The following is a 14,837-nucleotide window of genomic DNA, read 5'->3' on the forward strand; positions in this document are numbered from 1 at the left end:
GAATTCTGCTCTCACCTTTATCTGTTGGCTTCTGGCGGGAAAGCTGAAGTCTAACCGTCCTGTTGCAACACATGCAATCGTTGGCAGTAGCTTAGCCCTTGTTACCCAAAATGACAGCCTGGCCAGGCGACCCAAGGGTATTTCTGCCAAAGAATGTGACTTTTATGGAGCAAAGCTCTTGCTCCTTTGGGCTATTGGCACTTCTTAGTCTTCCCATCTGTAAGGGGAGCTGAGCTGTATCTTGGGGGATTTAACTGCTTTGACCTTGCTCCCTGCTCTTTTTTAGGCTGCAGTTTTAGCAGGAAGAATTTTACAATGCCACAAACCTGTTGTGCCCATATTCCCAGAAAATTATTTGGTGTAGCTGCTGCCAGTAACGCTTCCATTTGGGAATACTGCTCCTGTGCCATATGGACCCAATCACTCAGCCCTGCTCCTGAGTGTTTTTCAATTGCAGGCAAAATCATAGTAGCGATTATGGTGGGAGTCAAGGAAAGCCTTTGGTCTCTAAACTTAAATGAATTAACTCAAGAGCTTTTTGAGGCATTCTCCCTTGCCTCCTTCCCTCCTACATTGCTTCACATTTTTAAGCCAAAGGCTTTGCTTTCACAGTGATTTATTCAGCACCTTTAGCAAGCTGTTAATGAGAGAGTGAAACCTGGAGAGATGGCTCAGGTGCTTCCGAGACAGGAGAGGAAGAAAGGGACAGGGGGAGGGAAGAAGGAGTGAGGGGGGAGGGGGAGGAGGGAGTGGAGGAAAGATGGAGCAATGATGGAGGGCAGAAGGAAAGCGGTATTTTTGTCTCTTCACTTCTTTGATATCATTCTTGCTGGTTTTATTATTCTCCCTGGTTCTGTGTGTTGGTAGAAATGAAGTTGGCAAGCTCCATTGAGAAGAAGGCGGCAAAGTCAATTTCCTAGCGCTGCCAAGTAGGTTCTCATGTCTAGACGGTGTGTACAATGGTTGGCAAAAAGCCAGAAACAGAGTTAATGGATTTACAAAATAGCAGCATTTCTCTGTATTGATTTTCTCAGGGTGTTTCCAGAACTCAGGGAGAAGTAGGTAGTTACAATTCACAATTTTTTCTGCTAATAAAAACCCTCAGAGGGAAGCACTTAATAAAGACACTTCTGGTCTGGGGAACATTGTCTAAAGACGCCTCTCTTGGAGGATGAATATTGTTAGATCTTACATTAAATGTAACTATTACTAGCTATACATGGAGGCTGAGGTGGCAATTTTTATTGTGCTTGAGTGAGATTCTACTCTTTTAAAGAAAAAGGTAACCTTGTTCACAGCCTAGTGGTGAAACCGTGAGTCCAGAGAATGGCTTAGGCAGGGAGATGAGTAGTTTGGCACCAGCCATGTCCCTTTTCCCTTGTGCGCAATCAACTCTCACAACAAATTTTTCAAAATATGTGTGGCTGGCAAAATGTGCCTAAACCTCCTCTGGGAAGACAAACAAAAGTTTAGCTTCAGTGCTTTGAATTTACAGGTACCTTTAGTTGTAGGCTTTCTGTACTGTTAAGTGAACTTAAATACGCATTCCAAAAAAAAAAAGTCTATGCTGGAAAAAGGTTTTTTTGGACTCTGCTTTACAAAACATATAGAACAGGGGACTAAGTCTTGGCCTGTCATGCAGTGTTTCAAATAGGATTGGCAACTCAACCCATTTGGAAGTTAACCCTTGTATTTGCAGAAACCTCTTTCATCTGTGAAAACTCTCACCATTGGCATCCTGAGGCCCCTTGAAGCCATATGTTGGCAATTATAGGATAGTGTAGTGTGTGTGAGAGAGAATTATTTGGACTGTAGTGGTATACCGACAATTTGAGTTATGCTTATGGTCTGCGATGTGATGGTTAACATAGCAGGGTCTGAAAGTGAATTTAGCCTGTGGCTTGGGAAAAAAAGGTCGGGTACCTATTTGTGTCTCTACTGTGATCTTGGCAAGTGTCTTTTGACTGCCAGGATCTACCTGCAAAAGAGACTTAATAGTATTTTCCCACCTCATAGCCTATCAGTAGATTATATGCTTTGCAGAGTGCAAGGGACTTAAATTCAGAGCAACCAAAGGAATATATTCAAACACACAAATTTATCTGATTATTTTGAGAAAAAGGCAGATGAAAAAGTGGCTTTTCTGGCTTTCATTGTGGGAAGCTTATGGACAGCAAGGTGGTGAAATGGCTGAAGGTGAGCTCAGACTGAAAAAACAAGAGCGCAAATGGCAGTGGTGGAAATCTTAGAGAGGACACAGAGAGGTGTAAATTCCTGACAAGGTGGAAACAGTGAAAATGCTCAAATATTAACAAAGGACAAATTTATAAAGAAGTACTCAATACAGAGCATCATATTGAAATTCTTTCCATTCTGGAGCAGCTGGGCTGAAGTATCCCAATCCTGACAGCTGGTGCACCCACTGTGCCCAAGAGACCCACTCTTCAATCACTTGTTGAATTGCTAGACTGGCTGTGCACCAAAAGCCAGATTTACCTGGGCAGGGATGGTCCCCAGTCATTACCACTGGCTTCCTCTGCTGTGTCTGAGCCCAGTCTGCTCCTGACGTGGGGGTAAGACAGTACCCTGAGACTCTGAGGAGCTGGACATATGCAACCTGTGTTCTTTATTCCTACTTCCAGGTGCTTTCTAGGTGTGCCATCCAGCTAGGTGTGCATTCATAAGACAAAGGGAGCTCAAAATACATTTGGTGGTTAGTGGTGCCATCTCCCCCCATAATCAACTAAAAATTTCTTTTGCTTTAATATAGCAGGATGGCTACAAAAGTGTCTTACCTATTCCCTTTTAACATTTGGATGACAGAAATATGTGGAGGAATGTTTTGTTGGAGGCCCTCATTAGATTGCTGAAGGAAGCAGAGTCACAGGAGGAGGTGAGCTGAGGGAGGAACAGAGAATGCGGACAAGACAAGGATGAATAAAGTGGTACTCTAGACCTCTCCTGAACTTCACACATGCCAAGAAGGCTGGGGAAAAGAATTTTTCTCTTAATTACTACAGACTGTCTCATAGCCCTGTGGCTACTGTAGGAAAACTGGTTTTCTCCACTTATAATCCCTGTTTCACATTTCCCAGGGTAATTCACTCAATAAAAAGAAAAAATAAACAGATACCACATACAAAAACATTTTTATTATTGTTATAATTCGCTGTTTAATGCAATGCTTTAACTAGGAATACAACTCAGCAGAAGTACATACACATATATTGCATGTAATTTTAGTTGTGTCTTCAAGATATTTCAAACCCTCATTATCTCAGTCCTTCATGAGTTGTTTTGGTGAAGCACCTTCTTCCTTCATCCTGCATTACATATTTGAACGATGCTGAATAACACAGACATTTTTCTTCCAAATGGAGCACAACATTACATCCAAATTCCCAGTTAATATGACTTTATCAAACTTTGCTTTCACTGCATGAATGTTGTGTATAATATGTATATATCTATACAGCATATATAAATATATATCTATAATGTATATATAATCAAGTGGGTCAGCTTTACACAGCTAACCATAAACTTGTGCTTATCTTATTTATATGAGATCAAATGTACGGCATCAAGAATTTGACCAGTCCCCAGTTTGTAAGATCCTCAGTTCCTAGTCTTACCATATGATTCTGGATATCACATACATGTAATGTATTCCTTTCTTCCTTGCAGTGGTATTTTCTTTTGAAGAAAAGAATGCAGGGGTTTTTTTATATAAATGGATAACAGGTTTTCCATACCTTTAAGTTAAAAAAAGTCTCAAGAAGAGGTGAGGTTCTTCCTCGTACGTAGAGCTTGAAGAGTAATTAGACATTCATCATAGATATATTTACATTATAACCTTATCTGGATAGTATTACACATAATATATTATTTTTTTACACTGTCAAGATATGGTGTTGGTCATGGTAAAACACACTATCTAAAGGTATTTACAAACTGCTAGTCTCTAACTTACCACCCACCTCTGCAAAGTGGCACCAGAATTAAGGGGTAAGATATAAGAAGGTCTGTTTATTGGCAACCATGGCACTCTCACCAGTGTTTTTATTATTATTACTACCAGTACTACCATGATGTGCTTCAGAGAAGGGCTGTCTGGGGTAGAGGTGTAGACGCGGACCCCTGGTGGGGGCAGAAATCTCTCCCCCTTCATCACAGCCTATATGAGCTGGGGGGAGCAGAAAAGCAATCCAGCCACAAGCTGTTAGGGCATGCCAAGCTTGTCTCCCTGTGCTTTCTTCAGTGCTCTCAAACGAGACAGTCCAAATGTTAAACACTGGCGAAATCCTTCCTTCCAAAGGCCCCTGTAACGTGGACCCCATGATCATACTGCTCCACGTACCACCCACAGCCATGTCTCCCAGAGAGTCAGAGCACTTTGGGGCATCTCAAAGAAAACAGTTTCTGTGTGCTTCTTGGTAAGTATGGTAAAAAAAAAAAAAAGAATAAAGAAAAGAAACAAGAAACTCACTATAAAAACATGAAAAAAAATAGTTACCTGATGGCACTTTTCAGGTTAAGCAGAGCTTTGGAAGGTGAAAAGACACCAGAATTGGTTTCCCTTTATTTGGTTAATTCTGGAATAAAATGCATATAACAAATCCACCCAGTATCCCGAAATATAAGGCCTGGGAGTGCCGATATGCTCATGCAACCCACTAGTTCCACAAAGTAGCAAAAGAGGCCATAGCGAAAGGAGGGGAGTAAAAATATAGGAGAAATAATTGCATTGGTTGTGGTAAATGATTTATGTCCAACTCAGCCTTGCTATAATTACATTCTTGGGCTTGACTTCTCAGTGAATACTCTGCTAGTAAGCACAGGAATGAAAGGGGATTCAAGGGAAAAGGGAGGGCTGCCTTGCTATTGCATAAAATTAATCTGTGCATGTTGCCGCACAATATTCCACTACAAGGACATTCACTCTTTGCCATTATCCACCGTTGTTTCTAATATGGAGATGACCAAACCGGGGGAGAAGATAATTGATTTGGTTTTGTTTCACATGAGGGTTTTTTTTTTTACTTCCAATTTAAAACCCATGAAAGGTTTTATGGAACTTCTCACTCCACACAGTAGTTTGGGCTTCGTTGGAGGGGCATTTGCATGCTAGGGAGGGCAGTATTTTGGTGGGATTAAAGAGTTTAAATACCAGCATTCACAGTGCCTGAAAGGCAAGAGAAGCTGCACACCTGCAGCTGAAATAGAGGTGACATACTTGTTAAAGTGAGGAAGAAGGAAAGCTTTCTGTCAAGATTGTAACAAAAGTGGGAAGACAGGCAGAGGAACAAGAAAAAAAGCCACAGCAAATTAAAAACCATCTCTCAGCTCCCTTCAGGGAAAGATTTTCTATAAATTTAAAAAAAAAAAAAGGTTTCTTAAAAGTCTAGAGCTTTTAATGGTATACAAGTACAATAAAAGCAATACTGTATAGAAATCACATCCCTAGCATGTGTCTCTAGACATGTTAAATAAAACATCTGTAGACCCAGGGGTGAAAAAAAGCTTATGTCTTTTAGGTTTCTCCATTTCTACCACTTACACTGCTGTCAGCTGAGAATGCAGAGCCATCTAGGAGGAGATTTTTTAAATATGAAAGGCTATTAGAATCCAAACCCACTACCTGTCAGCAAACACCCCCCACCTACAGGACCAGAGTTTGTTTTCCTGCTGTTTCTTTCCCAAGACTTTACCTTCTCACAGGGAGCACCCTGATAAAGATTTTTAGGAGTTATTGTAAGGGGAGGGAGGGAAAACAAATATCAGCAGCACTCTTCCTGCCCCCCCCAGCAGCACCACGCCAGCTTTGCAGTGTGATGGCTGTGAGGATGCTTCACCTATTTGGTCCTGAAAAGCCGGTGCCAGGATCAAGGTTTGGGTAACAGAAGTGCCAAGGAGAGGGGCTGCCAGTGGAGGTGAAAAATTCAAAGTGTGCCACCTCAGCACCACAGGAGAAACCAGAAGCCATATCCACAGGCAGCGCTGGGGCAGCTGTCACATCCATGGGAATGAAGAACAGGGATCAAAGTTAATCACAACTGAGGAAGGGGCCAGAGAGTTTACTAGCAAGCCCCACTAGCAAGCAGACACATGGACACATTTGAATCCATCAGGAGATATAACAAGCAAAAAAATGACCGTCACCTCCTGCCCTTGTCCCAGCTGGGATGGCTGAGGGTTTCCTCACCAGTGTGTGGGCTGTTCTCTTCACAGCCACACTTGGTAAAAACACCTCCTCTTGTCAATATGTTTTCCTCCACCAGAAAAATGTAAACCAGAGAGTTGATAGATTTAGCACTTGCTTTTGTCCCCTTCATGTTTTGTGGATGCCAAAAAACTGATCCCTGGGATCCATTTGAACACTCCCATCCCCATGAGCATTTGTGAGGCAAAAAAGAAAGAAAGAAAGAAAATCTGACCTGTATAGATGTGTTTGTTGGCTTTGGACTATTTTTCATCAGGCAATGTTCAAACACTTTGCTATCTCTGAACAGATCTTCATGGTTCCTAATAAATCAAATAAAAATCCCAAACAGAAGGCTGACAGAAATTTTTCTTAGGCTTTGACCTCACTGGAAAACAGATTTCTCAACTTCAGCTATTTTCTTTCTTTCATTCTTTCTTTCTTTCCCTCCCCCCCCCTTTTTTTTTAACCACAGGTGTCTTTAATACTCAGAAAAGGTGCCTGTTGGATTGGCGTATCTTCATGCTGTTGTTCTGTCCCTGGAGAGTGAAGGTAGGGCTGGCCTGTGACAGTACATGTCACTCTCCATGGATCTGCTGATGTGACAGATCCTGCTGCAGCAGGAGTGCTATCAAGGGCTGCCTGGCCCTTTTCAGTTTTAGCCTGTTTCTGAAAATAATTAAGAGGAAGAAAAGGAAAGGGCAAGAAATGCTGACTGTATTGTTGTTTTTTTTTTCCTCATGAGTCACCTGCACAGTTTGCTCAATTTCTATGTGAAACAAAAGCGGCCAGTGCGGCACATGGTGTGGATGTGCCGCTGGGATCCTCTGGCCAAGCCCAAGGTGAAGACGTGGCAGCACCAGCAGCAGGGCCGCCTGGGGCCTTGGGGGCGTCGGGGCGCAGGTGAGAGCCGGGGAAGCCGAAGGAGGTACCCAGGGAACGCTGCTCTTCAAGACCGACATCTACATCTTGCAGAACTATCACTCAGAAGGGAAGTGAAACCTGGTGGATGTGGTTTGGGACACAAAGGAAAGACATGAGAGCTCAAAAGATGTTCAGAAGAACAAATTATTTCATGGCTCTGAAAGATTATCCCACTTTCTGTCTTACTGAGCCACAACCAGCTGAAGACCCGAGAGGTTCCCAGTATCTTGGGGCAGGGTCTGCCTCCTCTCTGCCTCTGGGAGGGGGTAGGCAGTGTTATGAGCAAGTGTTGGCTCTGTACCTCCCACCAGCTGCCGAAAAGGATGACACAGACACAATCCTATGCAATGTCTTGAATGTTAGATGATTATTTTCCATGTATATAAGCCACGTTGGGGTGTGTGTTTGCATGCCTGTGTCTACATGCATATTCTTGCATTGTTTAATTATCTGCAAATGTGGATGTACAATGGAAATATTTTTTCATTGTGCTGGTACAAGGTGGAAACACACAGGATTGTGTGTCCTGCAAGCCTTTTAAATATACTATAACATAAACTACATCTTGTCCTTTAGGGCTAAAAGTGGGGGTGAAGTTAGCAAAAAGTGCTAGAAAGCTTCAAACGATTTTTTTCTTTTTTTTTTTTTTTCTGTATTTCATGATTGTTGGCCCCCCAATTATTATTTTTTTTTGCATGGTATTTTGAGTGTCATCACATCACATGATGAAAAAGTATAATTGTAATCTGTATCTTGCACTTCTTGACCTGTAGAAGTGTCTTTAGCTGTTAGAGGAATTCATAATTTATGAACAAGTGACAGCTTCAAAGGACAGAATAAAGGATTTGCACACTTGCTGGAAAACTGGAATTAAAAGATTAAATAAGAATATATAAACCATTATTTCCCAATTTGAGTACCTGTATTATTGATACCCATAGCACTTGCTGAAAGAAAGCAGGTGTGTTTCTTTTATGAAACTTTTCTAAAGAATTGAGATTTAGAAAATGAACAGATATAATTTCATCTTTGGTTTTTATCTGGATTTTTTAACACTATAAGAGGATGAATGATCTAGAAATGGTCACGTAAGTCTTTCCCTTGACCTGTCAAGATAAGCCTAGTAGATGTATTTTTGAAAGGCAAGCAGCACTCAGTTTTGCAGGCCTTATCATTGAGCAATTCTTCCTTACAAGCAGGAAGATGAAAATAGTGATAGTAAATATGACTCAAGGCAAGTGAGGGTTGCAAAATTAGATCCTTGGGTGCATGGAGACACTTAGATACATTAGGATGAAATCACTAGGGGTATAAAATCAATGAATGCATATTAAGACACATTAATCCTGAGTTTAATGTGGCTTTAATTTACCGCAGTTTAATCCTCCTTATTTTCACTTTCTGCTAGGAATTTGTACGTTGAAACATGAAAATTGTCATATTGCCAAAGTTCTTTGACACTATGTTCCAATAAGCTTGTCAAATGTAAAACTTAAGTCTGCAAGATTAATTTCCCCGTAATCTCGAAGGCTGCTATTTTGAAGTGCATTTTGGAAGACTCTAATGTGGTAGCGTGAAATAACAGAATGACTTGGTGTCCTATTTGGTAGGTGGCTTTCACTCCAGAAGACAGTCTCTCAGGACATTGTCTATGCAGCAAGCTACTTTTTTTGGGCTACAAAATCTGTAGGTGTACCTTCACTAGTGCCTGGAAGTTAGAGTTACTAAGAAGGAGGTAACTAGAAGATGCATAACTCACAGACAATTGCTGTTTTCACTCATCTGATACACTTTGTCCTGTCCACACAGTGCTCAGTTGTGCTACAGTAAATATCAAATATTGAAATAGTAAATTCTTTGCCAGGCAGAAGGATTTGAGCTGGTGTGGAGTAGCAGATAGTATTTGAATCTGACCACTGCCAGCCCCCCGCCCAGACTATTTCAGTATCTGGTTTTGTGTAATCATTGTTTTTCCTCTCTGCCTTTTTATTAGCATTATCCCTTGGCTTACAGTCGAAATATTGCTCCTAGCTGGTACAAAAGGCAATGTAGCCAAATATCTTTTCCATAAAGTAAACATCTTGTCCAGGATATACCTGGGAAGGGCTCTGGTTTCACACCAAGGGCATAGGCAGAGCTTGATCCATGTGGGCATGTCAGTCCATCTTATGCTTTTCCTCAATAAATGAGTGTGAATCATCTTTTGACTGGTCAAGAGCATGGTCATCTAACATTAACTATTCATTCTGTGGAGCCTCAGCGTACGTCTTCACCTGGACATCCACCTTTAAAAGGATGTAACTTCTATTTTCTAGTAATAACCTAGCTGAGGCCCTTTGTTTGGCCGTTGTGGCTGACCAGATGAGATCTTTGAATTTATGACTTCTTTTGATATTCAGTCTTCATGCCCTGGTACAAAAAGGAAGAAAAGGCTGATGGAGGTAAAAGACAAATCCATGTGTGGATGTTACATGACAAACAAAATGAACGAAATTGTCTCAAAAACTTTGGTTTACATGGATGCTGAAATAGTCTTGGAATGTAGCAATCTGGAAAAGACCACCTTTTTTCACTTTTATCTTGACGTGATGGAGAAATCACAGAACAAAAGCTCCTAGAGGGGGGCAAGCAGCAGACTTTGAATGATACACAGGTTAGGCAATGGTTACACGTTGAGCATACTTTCAGTACTGATGCAATTTGGAAATGGTAGTGTCATAAACAACATAAAATAACTTCTATCATGATTTACCTGACATTAAGGTTCTTACACGACAGTGACAAAAATCTTTAGACAATTTTGAGCTTTAGAAAACTACCATGATTCAGTTGGATTATGTAATGATCTTCCAAAATCTTATGCCTCTTCAACACAGTTATTGTTAAAATTCCCCCCCCTTTTTCCCTAGATGGAGCCATATTAAACACACACAGAGAAAAACAGAAAAAAAAAGAACAAATGTTTTACACAGAATGACCAAAAATCGTAGACTCTAAAGCCCTTCTGCAGAAAGCAAAGAACTGTGCCTCCAGTCCACATACTTGAATAATTCCTCAAACATCCCTGTGTCCTTAAGATTTATTTTCAATAATTAAAAAAAAGTTTTTAAGAGTAGTTCTCAGGGGTGGAGCTGATGCCCACAACTAACAACCTGGATTGCACGTTCTGTAGAAGAGCATAAAGTGCTATGGCATTTTTTTAAAATTTGATTTGGAACTTCTTCACCCTTTGCATTATTATTTTTATTATTATTTTTACCTTGTAGCTCCTATATTCTTGTAATGACACATAAGAAGGTGCTTAAAGGTCTTCTTGAAAGTAGCATTGCAGAGCGCATAACAAGCAGGGTTGATGGTGCTGTTGATATAACAGAGCCAATATCCTATGGTCCATACAGTGCCAGGGATGCAAGATGTGCAGAAGCTGTTGATGAGCACCATCACGTTGTATGGGGTCCAGGTGATGATGAAGGCCAGGAGGATGGCCAAAATAGTCCTGGTCACTTTTTTCTCTCTAGAAGGAGGTGGTTTCTTTTTGGCTGGCTGCTTTGTCATCTTGACAATTTTCCGGGCTACACTATTCTGCTTCTCTTCCCCGTTGGTGCCTACAATCTCCACGGTAGTGTTGGTGGGGGCACAGCAGTCACCCTTTTGGGACTTGGTGACTATCCTGATACATGTCAGCTTGGAGTTCTCCACTTTGAGCTGGTCTTGGGAGGCAGAAGCCTGGCTGGATTCTTTGGCAGTTTCATCCTCTTTCATGTTGGAAGCGACCACGCTGACAGAGGTGGAGTCGTTGGAGCTCTCCTTCTCCTCCCCTTGAACACAGTTCTCCGTCACAGTCTCTCCAGTGGTTTTTCCATTCTGAATTTTGCTGTGCTCCAACCCATCCCCGCTGGTGGGGATGTTGTTATTGTTTGGTTTCACTATTTTACCTTGAACAAGGCTAGGGGAAACTGTATCTTGGTTTTGGGCAGCTTCCTTTTTCCCTTTCTTTATCCGACTCTTACTGGCTTGAGAGATTTGCCAGTAAAGGACAGTCATGATGATAACAGGCAAATAGAAGGCTGCAATGGCAGTGCCAAAAGTGACGGCAGCGTTGGAAAAAAATTGGATGTAGCAATCCCCATCTGGGACAGTCCTTCCTCCCACAATGAATTGCCAGAAGAGAATTGCAGGGGCCCATAGGATGAAGGACAGCACCCATGCAGCTGCAATCATCATGCCTGCCATCTTAGTGGTCCGCTTTACAGGATATGTCAGAGGTTTGGTGACACAAAAGTATCTGTCAAAGCTGATAATGAGGAGGTTCATTACAGAGGCGTTGCTGACCACATAGTCAAGAGCCAGCCAGAGGTCACACACCACAGGCCCTAAAGGCCAGTAGCCTATCACAGTGTAGAGGGTGTATAGGTTCATAGAAAAGATGCCGATGATCAAGTCAGCGCAGGCCAAGCTGAACAGGAAATAGTTGTTGACAGTCTGTAGGTGCCTGTTGACTTTGATTGACACCATGACCAGGATGTTCCCAATTATGGTGACTAGACTGAGAGACCCTGCTACCAGGACGATGAAGACCACCTCAACAGTTTTATAGGGGCTATCCAAAGCCATCACATTTTCAGTGGAAGAGTTTATGTACGTTGAGTTATTCATTTCTGTTCTGCTAACAAGATACCCAATTATCACTTAAGCCTGCAGAGGAAAGAAAACAAAACAGATACCATCACAAAATTAGTCCCTTTACCTTTAGGGAATGGATCCCAGAAAAACTACTTGGAAAGAGCTTAAAGCTAGAAGAAGTGTGCAGAAGGACCAGTAAGCTTTGGCTAATGAAAACACCTTGCAACACATAATACTCCCTTAGGAATAACATTCCAAATGGATACCTCTAAATATGTGACAAAGACAGAACAGTTGAATCCAGATCTAGATTTTTAAGTTCTCAGATGCATTTTTCTCTTTGTCCTGTTATAAAACTAATAACGATGTGAAAATTTTGGAACTGGATCTGCATACGGATTTCTTTCCTACTATCAAAACAGTTCACTTTGCTCATTCCAAATCATATTCCAAATAAAAAAAATCCAGTCCTGAGGGTATGCCGTTCTTATAACCTGAGGTGAAGATGTGATTTACCAGGAGCCAGATCACACGAAGGTGACTTCATGTTCCACCTGGGTATGCTTCTGTGAGGCTTACAGAACAAGTTTGTGTCATGTCTCCCTCTAATTTTCTCACACTGCAGTTACTTTTTTTTGTCAACACTTGCAAAGGTTTTGGCACTGCATCAAACTAAAGTTATTAGTCTGCCAATAAACAAAAGAAGGGTAGGTCTGTTGAAGTCAATAGAATTAGGAATTAGGAAACTCACCTCAGTTGAGCATCTGGCTATCTAGTTAGATGTGTATTTTTTTTTTCATTTCAGTGAGATTTAAGTGATTTTATTACATCCTCTTGACTATTTGTACCTGGAAAAAGGGTGGTTGTTTGGGGTTTTTTGACATGATGCTTGCTTGATTGTACTTTCCTCATTTTTTTTAAATGAAAATGTTTTTAATCTGTATCACATAAAGCTATGACAAAAAGTATGAAATGGATAGCAAGGTAATGATAATGAAAGAAACAGGTAAAAATCAGTTCTCTTTAGACCCAGCGTTTCTTTTTGTGTCCTGTATAGCTTACCAGCAGTACTCAATAAATAGTAATTAAACTACTAGCAATACACATTTGATAGAAGACCAAGAAAACAGCACATGCTTTTTCCTTAAGGATATACACTACCCTTTTGTGCATCCTCTGGCAGTCAATAGAATGCACTGGAATTGTACAGCCAGTCTCTGAGCGCTCATTATTTATGAGCTGTGCTCAAGGGATTATTGAGGCATGAAGGCCAGATGTGACAGAGAAGTTAGGTTGTTTCTAATTGGAAAATTCTCCTTTTTTTCCCCACCCATAAGGCATCACTTCTTTAAGACAGAGCTTCTAAAAGTGGGAGTGCAATCAAAGCAAGACAAAAAATTCAGTTATGCTTGGCTCCTCCGTGCATCAGGGATTAAGGAATCCTTCTCTGGCCTCTGTGACTAACCAGCTGATGCACAGGTATATACAATCCATGTCACTTTAACGGAGCAATGCATTTTCACTGTCATTTCATTGCTGCTTATTTTCTTTCAGATGCAAAAGGAAGAAGGCGATGCAAAATGTCAGCACAACAGCAAAAACTCTTCTGACCTCTAAAAAAAATAAGCAAGTCTGTCTCTGTGGAAAAGTCAAAATGCTATAACAGGATAAAGGTTTTCTGTCTGAGGCAACATTGTAATCTTGTAATTTTTACTTAAAGTAATAAAACTGGCAGAAGGTGGGGCTCATGTATTTGCCTTTGCTTTTAAAAACAGCTAAGATTTGTTTGCCAATTCCATGTTGAAGTGAACACATGGATAAATAGAGGAACATAAGGCTAGACAGATATTTTTTCCTACTATCTGTTCACAGGTACATCCCAAAATCCTTGGGATCGGGTTCAAGAGAACAAAACTGTGAGGAGGAACGCTTTAATTAAATGTGTGTTTTGTATAGTAAGAATAGGCTGAGTGGAATATAAAAGAATTTACACTCTGTGCAAAAAATAGACAGGAGAATAGCCCAGACATCTTTAATATATAGGACTGTCATTTCAGCAATTCACCGTGTGTTTTTCACCCAAAGCCTCGCAGCTGAGCAGCTGGCTATCCAGTCAGATGTGCAAGATATCAATTTTTTGGTACAAGCAAAGAACTTTTCCCAAGCAGATTTAGTTATGAACATTCTTGACAGAATGCATTTTTGATGAAAAGACAAAATAACTCACAGAGATGTATTGATTTCAAAAAAAATTCAGCTGAAAAGTGTTTGTGATCCAGGGCTCTGCAGCTACCTCTGGTGACAGAGAATGAGAGGGGGAACAAGAAGGGAAGGGAGTGAGAGAGGATCAGAGAGGATCAGAGGTGAAAAAATTGTGCTTCATGATAAGAAAACAAGTGTTTCTCTACAATTTCATTTTGACAAAATGTTCAGAGGTTTTGGGTTTGTTCCACTGAAGAACAAAAATTAATTTTAAAACCTTAAAACTTGTTGTGAAACCAGATTACCATCTCCCAGGTAACTGTATTTCTAAGTACTTTCAGCTGCTTTTTTTTACCCATTTCCAGTGGAAATATTGGTAATTCAGTATAAATTGCCTTGATTGCATTATCTCCAATGCAAGGAGCTGGATGAGAGCTAAAAGCTAATTTTACTTGTTAGGAGTAGGATTTCACTGTGTTCTTTTGAATGGAAGCAAAGCAGGGGAGTCCCCTTCCCAGTGATCTCCGTGCAAAACTTTTCCTGTCATGAGAAGGCAAATTACATTGACAGTTACAGCTTTCTTAGGTATGGAGAAGCATACCTGCTACCACTTACTCCAGCAAAATCTTCCTTTGCTTGCATCAGTATGATTGTAAAGAGAACCAGGTTTTGCTGTGTGCGTTGATGAGAAGATGTAGGGCTGAAGAAACATTTGATTTCAACCAACGTATATTATCGCTGCGGATAGTACTACCATTATATGAGCAGAGATAGGGGCATGCATGCTTCCTAAGAATTCAAAGCCTTGGGGCGGTTAGTGAAGGGATCTGGAGCGCAGGTCATCTTCTCCTCGCTCCTTCCAGTTGTGGGAAGAGACACTGGGCAG

General features: G+C 41.0%; 1 protein-coding gene across 1 annotated transcript; it reads right to left on the bottom strand.

Moving 5' to 3' along the window:
* Nucleotides 1-8,165: 8,165 nt before the first annotated feature.
* On the bottom strand, nucleotides 8,166-11,782 carry CHRM2 (cholinergic receptor muscarinic 2). The gene is made up of 2 exons (XM_009638600.2): nucleotides 10,386-11,782; nucleotides 8,166-9,740 (listed from the first exon to the last, which is right to left on the bottom strand). The coding sequence occupies exons 1-2, from the start codon at nucleotides 11,780-11,782 to the stop codon at nucleotides 9,503-9,505; spliced, it is 1,635 nt and encodes a 544-aa protein (XP_009636895.2). The 3' UTR covers nucleotides 8,166-9,502.
* Nucleotides 11,783-14,837: the final 3,055 nt, after the last annotated feature.

Source organism: Egretta garzetta, unplaced genomic scaffold, assembly GCF_000687185.1.
Source record: "Egretta garzetta isolate BGI_Z169 unplaced genomic scaffold, ASM68718v1 scaffold180, whole genome shotgun sequence".
NCBI classification, from domain to species: Eukaryota; Metazoa; Chordata; class Aves; order Pelecaniformes; family Ardeidae; genus Egretta; species Egretta garzetta.

Bases quoted from the DNA above. Each gene is read 5' to 3' on its own strand.
- CHRM2 (XM_009638600.2), bottom strand. From the start codon at position 11,782: ATGAATAACTCAACGTACATAAACTCTTCCACTGAAAATGTGATGGCT. The intron at 9,741-10,385 runs GTAAAAATAATA...GCCCCCCTCTAG, and splicing joins AAGAATATAGGAGCTACAAG to GAGCTTTTGTTCTGTGATTT.